The 15,872-nt window shown below is 39.3% G+C and overlaps 1 protein-coding gene across 1 annotated transcript; it reads right to left on the bottom strand.

The window, feature by feature from the left end:
* Positions 1-982: 982 nt before the first annotated feature.
* LTV1 (LTV1 ribosome biogenesis factor) lies at positions 983-15,508 on the bottom strand. The gene is given in 13 exon segments (XM_043964003.1): positions 983-1,366; positions 1,496-1,666; positions 1,669-1,696; positions 1,858-1,910; positions 2,217-2,350; positions 6,032-6,116; positions 6,119-6,158; positions 6,660-6,915; positions 7,259-7,385; positions 8,887-8,974; positions 10,706-10,864; positions 12,537-12,668; positions 14,793-15,508. Coding segments are annotated over 13 exon segments (1,455 nt in total). The 5' UTR covers positions 14,796-15,508; the 3' UTR covers positions 983-1,187.
* Positions 15,509-15,872: the final 364 nt, after the last annotated feature.

The raw sequence follows: 15,872 nt of genomic DNA, 5'->3' as shown, positions 1-15,872 counted from the left end.
GGGCAAGTCACTTAACCCCAATTGCCTCACCAAAAACATAAAAAAAAATTAAAAAAAAAATAGATCATTGTTGGAGCTAGCAAGGTCCTTAGATCATCTAGTCCTTTTACAGATGAGGAAAGGGAGGGTTAGACAGGTGAAACTGATTTGGCTATGGTTATGCAAGTAGTGACAAAGCTGTGATTGAACTAGGGTTTGACTCCAAATACAAAATTCTTTCCACTGTTCCACGATGCCTCCTTTGGAAAACAACAAGAGAAGATGGGTAGAACTAGTCAGCTATTAAACTTAATGCTAAAGTTTTCGACATCAAATTTCTATTCCCTGATGAAATGGTTCCTCCCAAGGCATTCCGTACATCACCTCCCATTGATTTGCTCAAACACCAGATTTACACAAGTAAGCTAACAGTAGATACGGACTCCCGAAGAAATCATACTTACCGAGTGATTTTGCAGCAAGTCAGCCACCTGGTCCAAGGCTACTAAAACAATTGACAATTATGACAACAATCCATGAATCTTACAAAATGGGATGGGATTTAAAGAAGAGAACAACAAAAATCAGAAAACTCCAACAGAAGCCTCCTAAATGTCTATTTCTATATTTTATCAAGTACTTACACTAGCTCAACTCATTCAGCTCAAATCACAAAAAAAGAGCATAAAAAGCAAGTTTTTCTCTCTTAAAAGCAAACTGCTATTAAATTGGTTACAAATTATCTCTCCCTACAGAAAGGGGACTCATAGGAGGAGAGTTCACCTGAACGTTGGTGCAAACCTAGGATTTAACAAAGCTAAACTCTATGAGACCACTTTTCTATATCAATCCACTTATAATCAACTATATTAATCCATTGCAGTGTAGGGAAACGCTGTCAAGTATGTTCAAGAATGCTGCCAAATGTACAGAGATCCCACGAAATCACTGAGAAGCCATTCAATTTATATTTTCTTTAATCAACTGTTATTTACAAGAGAATCTATAAATACTTAATACTCATGAAGTTATTTGCTCTATGGGAAATAAAAAATATGCATATCAAATCAAAGCATTTGAAAAATATTTGCAAAAAGATGTTCATTCAACAAAGTGCTGGTATGAAACAATCCCAAACACCCTCTTTTCCCTGTACATCCTCTTGTAACTGGCAAGAGAGTCAGTTTTGTTTTTTTCCCCGCATCCAGTCAAAAAGGAATACTCAGCAAAGAGTCCACAAAGGAGCACAAAGGGCCAGTTCTCCATGTTCCATTAAACAGAGTTTCAGGCCGGCAAACATTCTGCTTCAAGTTGAGCAGTTCTCTTTCCTGTCTTCTTTTCTCCAATTTGAAGGCTAATCTGTTTGCTTTCTTCTCCACTCGGCGTCCTGCAGAAGGATGTGATTACAGTAACTGGACAATCACACAAAAGACTTATAACACAAGCCCTTCAGTTTCCATTCCTTTCTTTCCCATTGCTTTTCTTTTCATAACCACATGGAAAACCATTTACCTACCTTACGCTCTTTCTTTTTATAGCTGTTTTCTCGCTTTTCGGTCTTCTTTGGTTTCATTTTTACAACGCGGCTGGACCGATACTCTAGGCAGATCACTGTCATTAATCATCTGCATCCGTTCAATTTGTTTTGCTGTAGGTCCTTTCTGTGGTAAGACGTTTAGAGGTATTCTGTTTTAGAGGAGATCTGGATGTGTTTGGGCTGCGAAAGAAATAAAAGCTAATGAGATATTTTGATTCATAACATACCTCATTTGCCCCCTTTTCTGTTGCAGATGTATGTCCCTTTGCTGATAGCACCAGTATGCTTTCCTTAATGGCATCATGTTCTTTACCCAAGAAATAGACTGGCATACAGCATACCTTTGGTGGGCACTTGATAAGCTGAGGATGGTTGTATAAATTTGAATATGTACCTAAAAAGAGAAAAACCAATAATAACACATGAATAAACCCAATAAACCCAATTAAAGAAGGCAGTTCTCACTCACTACATTTATCAAGAGCCTGAGATGACATAGGTGAGAGATTTTGCTTAAGAAAAATCAAGCACTGAGATGAAAAATGAAAAAACCTGCTATCTCCATTTCTTCAATACTCAAAAGATATTAGAGTTCCTTTAAATATTTTATACAATATGAAATCTTAATAACCCAAGTAATAAGAATATGATACACTGAATACACCATAACATCACAAACATTAACGATAAAAATACTTACTACAAATAGATTCACAATCCCATTTCTCTTTGGGCTCTTCAATAACTACAGAAACAATTTCTTCTTCATCCTCATCCTTTTCATTGATGAGTAAGTTCTCTTCAAGGGGTTCAAGAGTATCCAATTTGACACAGCTTTTGGTTGAATTTTTTTAAAAGTCAAAATAAAGGAAAAAACACTTGTAATATGTTTATGGAGATACAATTTCTAACATGCACATCATAACATCAGTTATGCAGATAAGCATTCATTAATGTCAGTGAGGATTCCATGCCAGTCCCTTCCATTTAGGCTTTCCTACTTCTCCCTCCCCCTGCTGGGTATTTTTTATACTCAAAGAAGGAGTAAAGTGGAAATAACACTGGACTAGGAGTCAGATTTCAGTTCAATCCTTAACTCATTTACTAGTTCTTGGGGAAGTCAAACTTTCCTCATCTGTAAAATAGGGATAATAATTTTATTACCTAAAATAAATAAACAAATAAAAAACAACTGGATTACCTACTTTACAGCTGAATATTTCCTACAACTGTGATTTTGTCAGTGTGAGAACTCCTTCCATTCATATGGAGTGCAGTCCTACGATGTCCTTAACAGAAGGTGAACTTGCTGAGAAAGGTCGAATCCTGAGACCAATCTGGTGATGACCTCCCTAAACATGGCTAGAGTGGTCTCAGATTCAGTTCATCATTTTGGAGCATCTACGGTCTGCTAAGACTTGCCACAGCTTAGGGTTTGCTGGCAGTGTTCAGGAACCCACGATCATCTCCACTATTTATAAAGTACTTTAAGGTTTACAAAGCACTTCATATGTTACCTCATTTGATCATCACAACAATCCTGTGAGGAAGGTGTTATTATTATGCCCAATTTAAAGATGAGAAAACTGAGGCTAAGAAAAGGTCAATGATTTGCCCAGTTACTCAACTAATTAAGTGTCTTAACCTTTACTGGGGAGGAAATAGCAAAGGCATACCATCAGGGCAACAATTATTATCATGAATAGGTGGAGAATCTGCTCCTTGCAAGGTCTTTACTTTTACCTTTCACACTGCTATTCTCTTAGGCAGAAAAAGGGTGAGGTTTTTTTTTTTTAAGTCTAGAAAAATTATTTCTGAAGGCTTATCTCTTATTCAGATCATTATTTTTTCATTCATTTAACAAGTTTACCAAGCACCTAATACATGCCAGGACCTTGCTAGGTGTTGAGGCTATGAGGATAAAGACAAAACAGTCCCTGTATTCATAGGATTTATATTATTTTGGGGTGAAATAACATTTAATAGTGAAGGCCAATACAAAATACATGCAAATAAAAATGACAGGATAATTTCTAGAGGAGGAGGGCTTTGAAAACTGGGGCAACTGAGGAAAGATAGTGCGAAGGAGGTGGTGCTTGAGCTGAACCATTAAGCAAAGGAGAGATTCCAAGAGAGCAGTGAGTAGGGAACCCTCATTCCAGGAATAAGTGCTCCTCTGAGCAAAAGCCCAGAAGGAAGAGACGGAATGGCATGGACAGGTAGCAGCAGGCAGGCCGACCTGGCTGAAATGTTTTGTTCATCACTCTCAAAGAGGACCATGACATCAGGGTGAATATCGTGACGTGCTCTGAATTGGATTTGTGAAGGAGAGCTGTGCAAAGTCACCAACTTCATTTCTTCTCCAGAGCCATCTGGGTCAGTTGCAAAATATATATTAGGATGACGGGGAGATAGCCCCATAGATGTTTTGTTTTGGGTTTTTTGTTGTTTGTTTGTTTTGTTTTTTTAGTGAGCAATTGGGGTTAAGTGACTGCCCAGGGTCACTCAGCTAGTAAGTGTTAAGCTGTCTGAAACCGGGACTTTGAACTCAGGTACTCTTGACTCCAGGGCCGGTGCTCTATCCACTGTGCCACCTAGCTGCCCCCTGGCCCTAGATGTTTTAAGGCAATTGGGGTTAAGTGACCTTGCCCAGGATCATACAGCCACTAGGTCTAAGGTGAGATCTGAACTCAAGTCCTCCCAACTTCAGGGTCAGTGCTCTATCCACTAATACCACCAGGCTACCCCAACTTGGCTGAAAAGAAAGAGCAGCTGAGAAGAAATGTGAAATTGACTGGGAAAGGTAAATTGAATACAGACTGTGATAAGCTTTTAATGTCAGAAAAGTTATTTTTCCAAGAGATAACAGGGACCCGATGATATTTCCTGAAGAATAAGTGATCTGGTCAGATCTGTGTCTTTAGGAATATCAATTTTTGGGGCAGCTAGGTGGCATAGTGGATAGAGCATCAGCCTGGATTGAGGAGCACCGAGTTTCAAATCCAGCCTCAGGACACTTAACACTTACTAGTTGTGTATCTTGGACAAGTCACTTAACCCCAAATGCCTCAAAAAAAAAAAAAAAGAATATCAATTTGGTGACTGTGGAAAATGCATTGAAGGGAAGGAGAGGAGGCAGTGAGACTAATCAGGAGATTTTTTTTTTTTTTAGTGAAGCAATTGGGGTTAAGTGACTTGCCCAGGGTCACACAGCTGGTAAGTATTAAGTGTCTGAGGCCGAATTTGAACTCAGGAACTCCTGACTCCAGGGCCAGTGCTCTATCCACTGTGCCACCTAGCTGCCCCCTAATCAGGAGATTATTACAATAATCTCCTTTTTCTTTTTTTCCTTTTTTTTTGCAGGCCGGATTTGAACTCAGATCCTCCTGAATCCAGGGCTGGTGCTTTATCCACTGCCCCACCTAGCTGCCCCCAATTATTACAATAATCTCAGCAAAAGGCAAGATGGAAGGAATCATCAACATTTTTGGTCCAATCTGTAACAATAAAGGTATCCCTTTCTTCAACATCCCTGGCAATGTTCAACTAGTCTTTGCTTAAACACTTGAATTAATGGAAAATTCTTGAAATAGCACAATCCATTTTGGGACACCTTTATCTGTTGGAAGGTCCTTATGTACATTGAAATCGGCTTCCCTCTAATTTCTTTATCTTTTATGGAACATCTATTGTTGTTAAGTATTTTTCACAAGACTTTGCTCATTCTGGACTTTATCCTCTTTGAGATTCTTCTTACCAGTCTGTGTCACGCTTAATCAGTTCACATAAAATTATTGTTACCCACAACAGATCAACAAAGCAAACAGCTGTAACAGAAAATTTGTGTGTGCTTTTTTTTTTTTTTTTTGGTGAGGCAATTGGGGTTAAGTGATGGCAACCAAGGTCACACAGCTAGTATGTGTCATTGTCTGAGGCCGGATTTGAACTCAGGTACTCCCTGACTCCAGGGCTATCCACTGCGCCACCTAGCTGCCCCATTTTCTCTTTCTTTTTTAAAAAATGTGCTTTTAATTAATTAGTTCATGGCCATTCCAGAAGAGCCTGAGTGTCACACAGTTTTGAAATCCATGCTGTCTTGTCAACTAACGGAGAGGTCAATCTTGGAAGGAAGGAGGTTGTAGGTCTAAAGTCTGAGAACTCTTTTTACATCAAGAACACATGGCATTTCAGAAAGGAATAAAAGAGAAGTGAGTCTAAAACAAACAGAATTCATAGTCATTTCCTGACTACAGTCAAAAAATTATCTGGGTTTTGGCAAACAGCATGCCAGAGAAGAGGGACAGAAGGTACCAATCTCCATTTTGAATTAGGTCATTTTGAATTAGGATAAAGGTCAATTATACTGGCCTAGCGACCACCAAAAATATAAATAAGTTATTTACTATGATTTCTCAAGAGTCAAAAATGGCAAAATGGCAAATGTTTCAAAAGGCCTATTGACCAATGATCTTTCTGAGCAGGCTTCATAAAAGCAGAAGGAAAAAACAGACATACTTCTTTGCTTTCTCCTTGTAATAGTCATTCAGAACTTCTTGTAAACGGTTGCTATCTGCATGAATAAAACCTTCCAATTCTGCATATCCAACGCTCCAATCTCATCATCATCAAACTGCTCAAAGAACTAAAGAGGGACAAAAAGAACAAAATATACCATGAAATAGTGTTTTACTTAACAGACTCGTATGCTGAAATTTTTAATCATTGTTACAGTAATTTTTAAATTTCCTGAATAATCTGAAAGTACTTCCCTATTAACTACTGCTTACCACTAAATACTCATGGGTCATTAATAATATATTCAACACTAAAAACACTGTGAAATAGCGAGTGGGATCTGTGCTATATCATCAATACCTTTTCTCTGTCGTAACCCAGATGAAAAAGGGTTCTCATTTACCAGGGCAATGAAATAATACAGGTAATGCCCTTCAACTAGGAAGTGGGAAGCAGGGAGGAAAGGGATACCAAATGCTAAGTCAAAAAGAAATTGAAATAAATCCATAATTTGTAAACACTGTTAGACTCTCCTATCATTTCAAGGAGAAACCATTTCTTGTCTTTGACTCCCAAGTCAGATTCCTGGGGACAGCATTATCAAAATTTTGCTTCTTTACAATCTTACCTTCTCAAACCTTTCATCTAGCAAAGTCAGTTGTTCATTCCTTCTCATGACAGAGGAAGTCAGAGAATAATCTGTGAAGCGACTCTTAGTTTCTTCTTCCAAAAACAAATCCCTATGGGTTTCTCCTTGGATAGATGAATCTTCATCTGACAAAAGACCCTCATGAGTCATAATGTCTTCATCGCTGCCATTTTCCATATCATCATCCAAATATTTTCCCATCCTTGTCACCTTCAATTTCATATCTCCTAAAACTGTATCAAGTATAACAGAAGCCACGTGTAACTGCAATCTTTATAAAGCAGCCTATTTCTGGACATTATCTGGAGTGAAGAAATTGAAGGATGCCATCAAACAAAGTAGCATAGTAGAAAGAACATTTAGGAGTGAGGAAAGCTAGCTGCTGGAATCATCAACAGCATAATTTACCCCCCCATGGGACCCCATTTTACTACAAAAAGTAAGGGTTACAGTTCTAGTGATTCTATGATTCTCGCTATCTCTTATTTATAAAATTCTAGGACAGTCATTTCACTAATGGCAAACAATGTACATGATATCCTATCAATAACTCCAGACACACATACTCCCATGTCCATTCGTTCTTCTCCTGTGGCTCATTGGCCTGTAAAATGAAATCATCTTTCAAGAAGATTATTGGATTATCAAAGTCAAAATCATCATCCAGAGCTGCAACAATGTTCAGGATCAAATCCAATCGAGGACCTAAAGAGAGAGATGTGTAGAAAAAATTGAAAGGTAATTCCCAAGACAACAGATGAAACTTTATACAATCGGTTCTTTCTAAAAAGCATAGATAAAAGTTACCAACTGCTGATGGAGATTGCTTAGTGTTTGCTTAGTAAAACAAGCAATGAGTCATAGCTTTAAAATTCCAAAAGGTAAACTGAGTTTTAACTTCAATTAAATTAGAAGTAAGATAATGCTCGAGCAAGAAAAGTAAAAAGGTATCCTATAGTTTCCAGCTCCAATTTTACTCCAAACTTTGTGGCTTACTAACTTTTCCCTGACTAGCTATGTTCTTCCCCCGAGGAAAAACAAAACACTTCCAGGCCACAATGGCATAAAGAAATCATTCTTTTAAGCCTATTTTGTTTAACAAAATTTTTATGGTCTGGACCTGTGATTTCATTGTTATGGGGGGCCTCCAAGTATAGAAAGTCCATCCATCAACATAAACTGGTAACTTCCCCCTCTGCAACTTATAGAGAGTTGCCTAGGATACTGGAAAGTAAACTGACTTGCCCTGCATCACACAGCACTGTTCTTCTTGACTCCAAGGTTCTATACACGGTGCTAGCAGGTATGGCGTTATGCTGCTTGTCAAGCAGAATGTAATTCCAATATGACAAAAAATCCTAACCCTGGGCTTTATCATGAACTTTGACATAGACCATTCTGTTATCCATTATATGATATAAAGATCAGTCAACAATTCAAGTATTTAGAGGGAGAGGACAGAAATGAATAGAGCTATTTCACAAGTGATTTGTCTTCAAAGACTTTCTGTGAGGTTTTGTTTATTTTATACCATCATATGGGAATAATAAAACTGAGCAACAATATATATAATGCTGTTAGTTTTTTCCAATAAATGTTAATTAAAGGGTAATAAGGATTTATAAATAACAAAATGAACCCTTCTAAGAGAACATTTTGAATAACAACAAATTTGTAGTATCAAGATTGCACTAGCAGTATTTAAGTGTGATCTATGTAGGATTCTATTTGAGAATCAGATTTAAATAGAGATGGTTCCACAATAATCTATAAAAATATAACTTTCTGGGAGTAGCTAGGTGGCACAGTGGATAAAGCACCAGTCCTGGATTCAGGAGGACCTGAGTTCAAATCCGACCTCAGACACTTGACACACTTACTAGCTGTGTGACCCTGGGCAAGTCACTTAACCTTGACTGCCCTGCAAAAAAAAAAAACCCAAACTCAAAAAAACCCTTTCTTTTCTCCTCTCAAAATAGCATTTTCATTTGAAAAAAATCAATGTCTTAGGACTCAAATTGAACATATAAAAGTACAAAATAATAATATAAAGCCTAACTTGAATTTTCAGGGAACATTCTAGAACATCCTTACTGAAATCCTACACAGAGCAGGGAAAATTCTGTTTTGGCACTATACATTTTTTTTCTTTTAACATATGTTGCGATCTATCAATTTATAAACCACAAATTTAAACTAAACATACCTGATACAGGAGCTGCTTTATTTAACAGTCCTACATCTTCTTCAAACTCTGACGCAAATACTGATGAAGGCAACTTAATTCCAGGTGTCTTGAGGGGGTGGGGGAAGCAATATTAATTTTAGGTAGGTATATATCCACTCTGAATTGCATTACACAGTATGTCACGTGAACTCTACTTCCACATCTCTACTTGAAAGTTTCACTGTTACCTCAAACTTGGTGCTCCAAACTACTCAACTTTCCTCCCAAACCTTCCTAACCTTTCTGTCTCTTAATGGAATAGATGACCACCCTCCCAGTCAATCTTGTATGATTCAGCCCTCCCTTACACACTAAACCCAGTCACCAAGTTCCATCTGGCCTTCTTTTAGATTCTTTCATATATCTACTGCCTCTATATTTTTAAAGCCACAGACCATCTATCATCTCATGCTATGGATTACTGCCAATAGTTCTCTAACGAGTCCCTTCCCTTAAGTGCTATGCAATTTTATCTTATCATGTTGCTCAAGAAAATATAACAACCCCCTGGTTTACCATCAGTATTCTTTCACATGGTATCCTCCCAACTAGATGAACATGAAACTGGATTAGATAATTTTTAGAATCCTTTCTAATTTAAAAGTGCTATTACTCTTTGAAGGGATGTGGGATGTGTCTTATACTCCTTGCAAGGTGTTAGGTACTAATGAATAAAAGATTTGTTGGCTTTTGGCTACAATTTTTTGAGAAGTGGTCACACAACTTTACAACCAATGTCACCGGGAAAACCAAACCCCAAATATTACTCCATGAGGTACTTCTCAGGGCACAGAAAGGACTATTTGCTTCAAATTATTTAAATGTCCTTTCAGCTACCGCTTACATTAAAAATTTCTTTTTCGGGCAGCTAGGTGGCGCAGTGGATAAAGCACCGGCCCTGGATTCAGGACTCCCTGAGTTCAAATCCGGCCTCAGACACTTGACACTTAACTAGCTGTGTGACCCTGGGCAAGTCACTTAACCCTCATTGCCCTGCCCTCCCCCCCCCCAAAAACAACCAAACAAAAAAAATTTCTTTTTCTAAGTATTAGTTTGAAGTTCAGCATTAAAAAGACAGTCACAGGAAATGCAGTAAAATTAATTTCTGTAGTTTTCTTATGCTGGGTATTAGTTTGAGACCTTGCAACACTTCAGAAAATTTAAGTACAATTGTTATCAGATCCTCCCTTCTAATTTATGGAGGCATGTCATATTAAAATAATAGGATCAAACAAGATAATGGATGTGACAATGCTTTGTGAATTGTAAAGTGCTATATAAACACAAAGTCACTATTATCAATAATCCTATTGAGTAACTAAATGGATACCAAGTTCTAAATCTTTTATAGGCAAGCCCTATATAAGTTTCCTCTTGGTCCCTATGCTTGCACTTTACATGTAGAGTCCATTAGGTCATTGTCTATGGTTGCATAAATTTTGATAGGTTAGGCTTTGCTTTGGGACACAGTGGCCCCTGTCCCAATTTTATGCCTATACTTCAACTTTCACCCAATATTCTCTCTCCAATCAGGAGTTTCTACTCCATTTTGCAAACTGGTTGCTACTTATTCTCAGCCAATGCTGCCCCTACGAGGTCGTTTGTATTTTCCCCCAAAAGTTTTCAAACACCCAAAAACAACATTTATTAATGAACATGATATAAAATAAAATATATCCATTAAAAAAAGGAACAATAAAAAAGACCCAACCCCAAAACAACAGAACTATATTTTGGTTTGTTTTTTCTTAAATCAACTGATATTTCTCAAACTAAGAGAGATGAAGTATATTCTTACTGGAATCAGTAATGTTTTTTCTTGTTTCATACTCAGAGAGCATGATGGAAGAGTTCAGAGGGCCCCAGATGGTTCCTTCAGGTGCTGCAGGTAGTCATAATCATCATCAAAGAAGACTCCATACTTCCTCTGTTCTGCTCTTCTCTCCTCATCATCTCTCTGTGATATAAACAAAGAAGAATTAGCCATACATGTTGGAGTCTAGTAAGGACCCTTTCAAAAGACAGAGCAGCACAGGAAACTGACCACAAGGACGCTTTCAGTCCATGGTGTGATAAGCCCTTCAAATCATTAGCCTGTCTGCCTGAGATAAACCTGTTTACTCACAAAAAGCTCACATGAACCTCTCCAGACTTTGAGGGAATAGCAGCAATCATTACACAGTAGGATTACCACAAAGGAACCAGAAGATGATGCCTCTCATAAGTGTGATGCTTAACCTACTGGGTGACAGTAGTTTGCACTAACAGGAACAGTCAGGGTATCAGGAGGAGTATCAAGGACTCAAAGTTACACCACTGGCTTAGGAGGAGCAGGGAAAACATTTTTTTTTCTTTTTTAAGTTTTGAAGGCTTAGACTTAACCTCCAATGTTAGTTATATGACTTTGGGCAAATTATTTGACCCCTCTGAACTTCAATTTCCTTATCTGTAAAATGCAATTGTGAAGAAATCTCTTTGTAATGACTTTAGATACATTTATTATACAATAAGAGTTATGTTATCAGGAAGTACAATTTTAGTCATTTTTCTTCCAAACCTTGACTTTCACACAAACTGACCAAACTACATGTCAGTAACAAGGTTATTTAAAATCTAAACAAAATGAAAAGCAGTTACTCAACTTATATTGAGAGATTAAGAAATCCAAATTTCATTTTATCAAGTAAAGGTGATAGAACATTTTACAGATTTAACTAAAAAGCACTCTCAATAAACCCCAAAACAGATATACAAAAAACCAAAACTTTTATATCTGAACAAAATTCCAGAATATATTTATATACAGAGATGTCTGCAAAGGCTCATGTCCAATCAACATTCCCTTCCATGTGGCCTATCTTTAAAAATTATCATCTGAAACCACCTGTTCATTGAAGCTGTAATGGTTTTGTTTGTATTGTTTGGGGGGAGGCGGGGCAAGAGGGTTAAGTGACTTGTCCAGGGTCACACAACTAGTAAGCGTCAAATGTCTGAGGTGGATTTGAACTCAGGTCCTCCTGAATCCAGGGCTGGTTACTCTATCCACTGTGCCACCTAGCTGCCCCCAAATATCACCCTTAAATTAAATGAACTAACCAAGAATAACACTAGATCAACATCAATACCTGCAGGCCAGGAGGTGTCTGTCAATACTAATCAAGTTTGCTTAGTCAGATAGTTAGTCTCTGAAAACAAAAACAAAATTTCCCTCACAGAGAAAAAAGACATCTTTACTATTAAGAGTTGATTATGCTGTAAGAAAAAAATCCTAAACCACCGCAAGCAATGCATTAATGGAAGCAACAAGGTATAACACAGAACGTTGGACTTAGGAGTCAGAAAGACTTGTGTTCAAATTCCACATATGACATTTACCAGCTTTGTGACCAAAGGGAAATCACTCAACCTGTTTGAGCCTTGGTTTCCTCATGAGTAAAATAGGGATAATTATATCTGTAGTATCAACCTTACAAGATTATAATCAAGATCAAATGAATGAGTGTATGTAAAGCACCTTGTAAATTTCATAGTGCTGTGTAAATGTTAGTCATTACTGTTCTGACAGGCCAGAAAAACATAAACATATCAACAGCCCACTCTAGGATTACAGAAAAATGCAGTGTACTTACTTTCTGTGCAGGCAATAGAACTCGCTGAGGTGCAGTGTCATCCGCTGCTAAGGGATCCCTCTGGCTTCGATGTACTAGGTGGAAAGACACAGCTTTCTTTTTGTCTATAAAGGGCTTCTTCTTCTTATGAGGCTTCAAAAAGGAAGCATCAGAACAGGTGACTTAGAATGGTGACCCAACATACTGATTCATTCTCTGGACTATTTCTCCCATACTCATCCCAGTTCTCTTGCCTACTAATCCTTATTCTGCCTACACCTCAAATTTAACAGGTCCCAAACTGAACTCATCTTATTTCTATCAAAACTTAAATTTTCTTTAAAATTTTAATTTTAAAATTCAAAATTCTAACTTTTAAAATTGTTGACAGCTGACATTTTTTCAGGTAAAACTTCAGTTATCTTTGACTCCCGTCCCTCCTGTAGCCTTCCCCCTAAGAAACTGCAATGTTCTGTCGATTCAACTTCCACCATACAAGGTGTTCTCAAAGTCTTAGTTCAAATAAGTAAAATATCGTTATAATAGCTATATATATATATATAAAATTTATATATATAGTAGCTATTCTTAATAGCAATTAAAAGTTTGCAAAACTCTTTACATGCAAAATAGGTGTTGTAGTAGATAGAGAGGCTAGAGTGCTGGAGGAGCCAGGAGGACCACAGTTTGAATCCAGCCAAAGACATAATCAGCTACATGACCCTGGACAAGTCATTCAACCTTTCTATAAAATGTGGATAATAGCCCCTACATCATAGGGTTCCTTGACAATCAAATGATATAATAAATGGACAGAGTTTTGTAAACTTCAAAGTGCTATTTTAGGTATTATATTGTAACCTGAACCAACAGAACAGGCACCCAACTTCCTTTACTTGATCTCTTTTTAAACACACCATAAGTAATCTTTCCAACTCACTATTTGAATTATATATATATATTACCTTTCTACTTATGAAACTTCATGTTTCCCACTGATTCTGATGAACTGAATTCCAACTGATTTTTTCAGTCTTATCTCACACCAATTCCCTTCAAAGACTATTATAATCCTAGGTTCCAGACAAACTAAAAGCCACTCTCCATCTCGCTCTCATCTTGCCCTCTTCCCATTCCCAACCCTTTCCTCACAGAATCTCTCATCATTGGAAGGGATTCTCTTCCCTGCCCTGATTTCACCTATTTCCTGTAAGACCTTAACTCAGGTGTCATCTCTTCAGAGAATTTCAAGAGTCAAAAGAAACCTAGTCATGCAGTCCAGGGGCCAACAAACTACTTTATTCAAAAAATGTAAAAACCATTCTTAATTTGAGAGCTGTACAAAAACAGGTGATGAAGCCATAGTTTACCAACCCCTGATCTATCTAGTGAAAACTATTCTCAAACAGGAATTCCCTATACAACATCCCAGACTAATCCATGAAGCTTCCCCAGACCTTTCTTGCCACCTTCCCAAGGTTAATATACTCTTCTTCAACTCAAATTTCTCACAATACTTTGCCTAAAATTTCTTCCACCTTTTTCCATCATTATTTTCATATATGTCATTTTCTCTCATCAGATTACAAGAATGAGAACAAGAGTCTGTTATATCTTTGTAACCCTAGTGCTTAAGCGAAGTGCACAGACATCACAGGAACCTAAATGTTTGTTACACTGAATTATTTAATAGACCGACAGGTAGCTTGATGGATGGGGGGGGAGGTGTTGTGCAGCAAGTGGGCTAGTTTGCTTGGTATATAGGCTGGAAGAAGGATGGAGATTTAAAAAAAGAAAAGGTTGGCATCCGATTTTAAAGGGATTGTATTTTATCCTAGAGGTAAAAGGAACCCCCTGAAGCCTTTTGAGGAGGAAAATGAAGGTTAGACCTGTGCTTTAGAAATATCAATCTGACAACTAGGTTACTAGTGTAAACTAGGTAGATTTAGAAATTCTTACTACTGAATGAAGGCGAGGCGGGGGAGGGGGGAGAGAGGGAAGAGGGGAGAAGGTGGGGGAGGATCTAGTTTGCTCCATCATTGGAGTCGTTTGCTGATTCGTCATTGCAGCAGAGCCACCCGCAGCAAGTGCAACTACCAAAAAGCGGCCTCCCCTAACATCAAGAACTGCTCCACGGGAGATCAGAACGAAACTTGGCACCAACGCCTGACCCCCGAGGCCCAGCAGGGGGCAATCCCTTTTCGTCTACACCCCTTCCCCCCCCCCCCGCCCCAAGGCCCTAGTCAGTCCTGCTGCCGGGAGTGCGGCCTTGCTCACCATGCTGCAGCCGGTAGAGAATCACGCCCGCGGGGTCGGCCGCAGTCACACACTCCCGGGTATTCCTTGCACTGGTTGAGGTAACCCACGCTAGGTCGCCCTAACTCACTAGCTCGCGCGCCGGTCGTCGCGTCACGTTGAGACCACGGGGCCCTAGTAGGTCACTTCCGGAACCTCCCCGATCTGTTCTGAGTGTGCGCTCCCTACACGTCACCACGCAGGTCGGAGGGGACAAGCCAATCCCTGAAGAGGGAGCTAAGTGCGAGGCTCTCCTCTCTCCTCGCGACCTTTTGAGAAACGTCTCTCGCCCCACCCCCCGGAAGCTTCGTTCGGGGCTAGGGCAAGGCCTGACGCGGGCGATTTTCTCTCCCTGCTCCCTCTACTCGGTGAATGTCTTGATGGGGTGGGGTGCAGAGGTGCAGGAGAAAGGGAAAGCGTCATCTTATCCACTTTCTTGAGAAGGAGGAGGGGTGACAGTAGCCCAGGTGCCTTTGGGGGCCGAGAAGCGAAATGTAAGGGGGGGGCGGGGGGCGGGGCGTCCCGTGACGTCAGAGGCGTCGTTGTCTGGGAGACGTGGAAGCTGCTGAGCTGGGAAGGAGCGTGGTTTTCTCTCCAGCTCCCTCTACAGGCCTCCGCGGAAAATGGCGTTAGCCTTAATCTCCATCCCTCTCCAAGTCTGGCGGTCCGCTCATCTCCAGTCCGCAAGGACAGAAACAGTAGTTAGAGACTCTCTCTACAACATCCCCTGCGAATGGTCACCTTGTCTTTGCTTACGGATTTCTAGTGAGGAGGAACCGAGTCCCTCCTGATGCTGACTTGTTAGGGACAGCTGGAATCATGTTTTCTTGTTTTGTCGAGATTGAGCCTTTGTAATTTTCTCCGACTGCACGTGGTTCCGTCTTCGGGAGCCAGACAGAGCAAATCTAATCCCTCTTGCACTTCAGGGCAGCTCTCACGGACCCCCAGAATCCTCTCCCCAAATTTTAAACATGCCCAGCTTCTTCTGCCCGCCCTCGTACGGTATGGACTTCGTTTATAAGTGGACTAGATCGGGGGCAGCTAGGTGGCGCAGTGGATAGA

Source organism: Dromiciops gliroides, chromosome 4, assembly GCF_019393635.1.
Source record: "Dromiciops gliroides isolate mDroGli1 chromosome 4, mDroGli1.pri, whole genome shotgun sequence".
Classification (NCBI taxonomy): Eukaryota; Metazoa; Chordata; class Mammalia; order Microbiotheria; family Microbiotheriidae; genus Dromiciops; species Dromiciops gliroides.
This window is presented reverse-complemented; position numbering and strand designations above follow the sequence as displayed.